Source organism: Octopus bimaculoides, chromosome 18, assembly GCF_001194135.2.
Source record: "Octopus bimaculoides isolate UCB-OBI-ISO-001 chromosome 18, ASM119413v2, whole genome shotgun sequence".
NCBI lineage: Eukaryota > Metazoa > Mollusca > Cephalopoda > Octopoda > Octopodidae > Octopus > Octopus bimaculoides.
The window spans coordinates 39,293,497-39,299,608 of NC_068998.1; the positions used below are offsets into that span (position 1 = coordinate 39,293,497).

At 33.5% G+C, this 6,112-nt stretch overlaps 2 protein-coding genes across 2 annotated transcripts in view; one reads left to right on the forward strand and one right to left on the reverse strand.

The window, feature by feature from the left end:
• LOC106877449 (uncharacterized) overlaps positions 1-5,740 on the reverse strand; it is a 6,986-nt gene extending 1,246 nt beyond the window's left edge. The window contains exon 1 of the mRNA XM_014926352.2: positions 4,686-5,740. Coding sequence (XP_014781838.1) covers positions 4,686-4,795 — 110 coding nt within the window. The 5' untranslated portion in view covers positions 4,796-5,740. The remainder of the gene's footprint in view (positions 1-4,685) is intronic.
• The window catches only part of LOC106877447 (iron-sulfur clusters transporter ABCB7, mitochondrial), a 48,645-nt gene that overhangs the window by 31,424 nt on the left and 11,109 nt on the right, over positions 1-6,112 (forward strand). The gene's annotated exons all lie outside the window — the stretch shown is intronic.

Here is a 6,112-nt window from a genome sequence, read left to right on the forward strand (position 1 = left end):
GTAGTGGGTGCTTTTACGTGCCACCGGCACGAGGGCCAGTCACGCGGTACTGGCAACGGCCACGCTCAAAAAGGTGTTTTTTACGTGCCACCTGCACGGAAGCCAGTACAGCGGCACTGGCAACGACGGCCTTGTAAAATATCCAGTCCCATATAGTACCTATATATCACATGTTCACCTTACACATTGATAATCTCATTACACTGACCACCATTATTGCTACTATCACACTCATTAGTATCATATTAATGTCTATTTTCCAATGAATTTATAATTAGAATATATCTGAACATTATCTGATCCTTTATTGTCTCATTGAGAGACTCAGTTTTCTTTCTACTTCTTCTCAAATCTTCTTTTTACTAACTCTTCAAATTTTTACTGCTCTGCTATTATTTATTCTTGCCTCCAAACAGCATTGGTATTCATAAAGCATTATAATGGAATTAACCTAATTTATCACAGTTTTAATTTTACAAATAGTTTTAGTAAATGGTTAATACTTGGAATAAAAATGCCTTTTATCTATTTTATTGTATCAAATGACCATTATAAAATATCTTTTGATATAATTTTCTAGTTAACAATACTTCTAAAATACTGTTTACAATGGATACCTATTTATGTAAGTTGGTAAATCAAATATGCATTCAGTTAAAACAATTGTGACTAATTCTATCTATTATTCTAATGTGTATTTAATGTTTCATTTAGTTTATTCCACTTAAAATACTTTTGCCTTTGTGTTTTATTTCATTTCATGGGAGGAGAGAGATGTACTCTTTCAGCCTGACATCATTGCATTGGAGCTAAAAGGATAGAATTTATCAAACCATGACTGCATAGGGGTTTATGGCTTTTGTTATTACAACAGAAGTAAGCTGGTAAAGTTGTCAATGTGGTGTGGGGTGGAGGAGTTGCAGTTAAGTTGTTGTTAGGATTAGGGTTGTTCTATAGCCCTGATCAAACTTTCCTATGGCAAAAGACAAGGACATACCCATCTTCTCAGTTAAACAATCTTTTCACCTAACTGAGGACTGTACACTATACCTTACATTTGATATGCAGTGCTGTAGATATTTAGATATGGGTGTATTTTTATAAACAACTGGATATATGAGTTAGTGTGTGTGTATGTCTCAGAAAAAGGTATAACTAGATTGATAATCATATTTAATTATATGTAAGCATACTGTGTGTGTGTGTGTGTGTGTGTGTTAGTGGAGCAATATTCATTTAAAACTGTGAGTGAAGAATTCCAATTTAAATTTCTGGAAATTTTCCTTTAAGCAAAGTATACTTGGCAGTATCTGTTTGAAATATGAGAAAAACAGAATTGAGTATGTTCTGTTGAGTGTAACACTATTTAGGAAGATGCCTGGTTGTATGGGAATTAAGAATGCGACTGGGCCTTAATGGTATTCAGTGATGTTTTTGTGATGTATAATGTGAATAGATGATAAAATGCTTGGTAAAAATGTGGAGTCAAGCACCTTTGGTAGCAATTGATCAAAGATGTCATAGCAATGTTGTTTGAGTTTTACTAATGAGCTTACTAATCAGAAAATATCTAGGGATGATGTCTGCCTTATGTCAGGATAGTGATATGAGGAAGACAATACAGAAAACTCTGAGTAGAATGTCACTAAAGGGAAATAGATGAGTTTAGGTGATGGAGTAATGGAGTAATATATTCAGTTCATTCTAAGGTGCTGAAACTGTTGTAGTCAAATTTGAAGAGAATTCAAGTAGTACATAGTCAGGCTAGAGACCTTTTTTTTCTTACTTTTGTTTTTGGTGCAGTTCTCCAATGTTTAGGTTGAGGGTGGATGTACTACCACAAATCTATATATATGTTGAATCTTCATAAGAGTGAAAGCTAACTATAATTAGCTCCTAGATAGATTTATTGTTTGGTATTCAACAAATTATATGCTGCTTGTTAATCCATGTTTTTTTAAATTAATATTGTACCAAATTGCTGACTCAGCTTAAAATATGATTGTTTAATCTTGGTTTATCTTGGATTATCTATGAAAACAAAAGCTTAACGCCATCTGTTCTATAAATAAATAGCCTTGTCAAGGTTCATAAAAAGTATTATTTTAGACATTGCCAAGGAAATACTAAACATTCAGTTGCTACAGCTACTACTGCAGTCATTATTGTTGCAGGGTCTATTTATTGCCTGGAGGAGACATAACTGTTGTTAGCGAACAGAAATTCCTTTCAAATTAAGTAGGTACTGTAGTCTCAGTTCCCAATTGAAGCTATTTCACTCTTACGTCAACTACTTCTCTTAGATAAAGCACAAATTTCATAATAGCCCATTTCTGTTGCCCCTAAAATTTAGAAAACAAAAAAATATTAAAAAGGCACCCACTGAGATGCACACAGACACACACAAACACACATGTACACAAGCGCCCTCACACATTTTGAATTGTCATGTGAAGATGTCTGTCAAAAAATTCTAATAGTTAGTTACATTCCTTCAAGATTGTAGGGTTTAGACAAAATTTGACAGCTGTCAGCCACAACAATGCAATGAACAGATAACTAACCTTTGTATGTAACCAACTTCTACATTCAGTTTATTATTAGTTACTTTCCATCTTATTGTTAAATAAAGGGAAACATAAGCTTTGTAGTTAGGTAGTTAGGTTCTGTGTATCAATGTTAGGGAAGGATGTTTTGAAAGCCTTTTTGAGGAAAAAATGAAGAAATAATAATTGGTTCCAGACACTGATTACACACAACAGTAGAATTCCAAGTTTTCATATGAATAGGCTCTCTCTCACACACACATACTAATTCCTGTTACATCTCATGGTAGTTAATTCTACCTCACATAACATTCCAGATTCACTACACTACATCTGCAGGCAACATACTCTGACTTCCACACTAACCAGATGGGTGTGCAGTTTGGGCTCAGTTAAAACAGAAACATAATGGTGTATTAACCATTTAGCATTTAGACCAACCATATCCAGCCCAAATATACCTCTTGTTTTCAGTTCAAACTGGCCAAGTCTAGCCTCTCACATCTACCCTAATTTGTCATTCTAAAAATGGACAATAACATCATTGAAATCTCAAATTCAAAACAAAATGAATAAACAAGCTTTACATTTGACAGATTAATTTGAATGTTAAAGAATCAAGCCATTTAAAGGTAATAGCAAATAGCAAAGGTGTTGCCCAGAAATTAGCAGCTTCTTTTTGTAGTGGTTCATTTTTAATTTTTATTGTTAAATTTGCTCATAGCCCTTGTGTATATTATATTATATCTCACTAACCCAAGAAATGTTGGCTATGTCCAGGTCAACTGTTTAAAATTTTATCTAATGATGGTGGATTGCATATTATGATGTAATCTTTTACAACTACATAAAATAAAATTCTTCCAAAACAGTTGTCATAAATTATAAATGCCATTCATGTTAACTACTTTATACCTACACCATACCAAAGAGTCAGATCAGTGGTTACAAATTGGATTTGGTACTTGCATATCTATGGTATCTTGCTGGCACTTGAAGTCTACAGTATTTTATTTCACTGTGAGCTTTGTGTTTGTACCTTGCCATTTTCTAGCATCTTACATGTTGATGTACCTTGATTCTTAAGGAATCCTTATCATGAATTTATCTTATATATAATAAAATCCCTGCATATTCTTCCATTTCCATCAATGCTTAAACTCAGTTTAATATGATACTGTTTTTATTGTGTGATTAGTGTACCTGCTAGAAAGAGCAGCCAAATTTCCCTAATATCTCACCATACTGTTTTGAAAAGAGGAAGCATACATTGAACTAAGTAGTTTTTGATATACAGCTGGATGGAATGGTTAGGAAAGGAATGCAAGATAGATTGTCATTAAAGTTATTAAAAATTACTCACAAACAGAAAAAGTTTGTGATGATTACACACACACAAACACACACTCAAACTGATATATATATATGTATATATATATGTATATATATATATATATATATATATATATATATATATATATAATACACAGAGAGAGATATGGACAGACATAGATATATACATATAATATAAATAAGTACCTACATTTTGAAATTTTTTAAATGAAATAAAAAATTAAAAATAGAGTTTGCCACATAATGAAGAGACTGATACCCTCTCATCTCTCATCATCTTACAAAGTGACACTGGTGAGTTAATTCATTTCCCTGTGATGCTAGAACACACTATTCTAGGCTTGTTTCATAAAAGTTACCTAAAGACAGGATTTCTACCAAACCATAAACAATAAATTTTTTTTTTGAAATTTGTGGCCATCCCTTTAACCCTGTTGCATTTAAACTTGCCGTATCCAGCCGAAATATTCCATCTGTTTTATATTTGAAAAGACCAGATCTAGGCTCTCACACCCACCCTAAAATATCATTCTACAAATAAACAATCACTTCATCAAAATCTCACAGCTATGAGATAATGCAGGATTAATTTAAAGCATTGTGAATAAATAAGCATTAAATTTGACAGAGGAATCTGAATGCTAGAGGGTTAAGATGTTCATCACAGCCATAATATAACTAACAGTTTGGGTACTTGTGCCACTAGTACCTACCATGAGTAAGCCTCCAAATCCTTTATTTCTTGTTGAATACCCAATAAGTTCTGAAATAATCTAGTTTACTTACATCATGCAGTTCCACCAGCAGGAACAGAGATCACAGAGAGACATTAATTTAGTAGATGCTGGTGGACAGTCCATCATTTTCTTGCTGCCATTATTTGCCTGTCCCGGCATGTTTGGTATATAAGTTTATAATTTTATATAAACAAGTATTTGGTTTATGTATATGTTTTTTGTCTTCTTTCTCTTGTTCTTTATAATGTACTGTAGTCTTGTGAATGTAGTAGATTGAGATGCTTATGGTCTGTAGTACTTTGTAGCTGATCTTGATGGTGATGCTTACATATGATGAGAAGGTTTATAGGATAGTTAGCTTTGGGTTAGAGTGTGTTGTGGTGATTAGTGACACTTTCGTAAATTCCTCCTTGTCTTTTTGTTGTTCTTTACAACCAGGAAATAACCAAACACATATACAGTATGCAGTAATAAAGATGAGACAGCCTCGAAGTACAATCGTCAGGTAGTGTCTGATTCACACAGAGCAGTTAATTGTGGGGAGTGGTGATGATGACTGGTGGAAGAAGTTATGTGTGGTGGTGGTGGTGGTGGTGGAATTTGATGTAGCAGGTGATGAGGATCAACTGAGAGGCTAATAGTTTCAGGATGCCCTGGGGTGTGTTGGGAGTTTCTAATCCTACTAGAAGAGAGGAGTGCATACATGTGTATGTATGTGTGTGTGTGTGTGTGTAATTAACATTGTTAACACAGGCTTCTACAGTCATGTGACGTTTTTGTTTCTATTGTTTAAAGGGCCTACCCAGTATCTTGTATGTGACTAGTTTGGTTGTGGATGGGAGAATTGTTGTTGTTGTTGTGGTGGTGGTGGTCTGTTGATGCTGTTATTATTCTTGTTGTTTAACCCCAGGCAGTCCTAACCATACCATCTATCCAATCATTGTGTATGTATGGCTACATTTTCAAATTTGTCCTTTTATAAGATGACGTGGTGTGGTTGGAGGACAACTTTGGCTGTTATTTCTAGCAGATTGAGCAACGGCATGGAAGCCTCTCTCTTTGGCTTGTAGCAGTGTATGGTGGTGATGATGGACTAATTGTACACTCTAACAAATGCTTTGCTTCTTAATCTCTACTGTGTTGTTGATGGTGTTAGGAGAGGTTTAGTGGGTGACTGGTGGTGGTTGGAATAATTGTCTGCGTTTCTATTATCTGGGCTTTTAAATATATTTAACACTTGCAACAATATAAACATACTGTGTGTGTGTATATGTGGGTGTGTGTGTGCATATGCATGTGTATATATGTGTATATGTATGTATGTCTGTGTGCATGTATGTATGTATATATATATATATATATATATATATATGTATATATATATGTATGTATATATATATATGCATGTATGTATGTATGTATATATATATATATATATATATATATATATATATGTATATATATATATATATATAT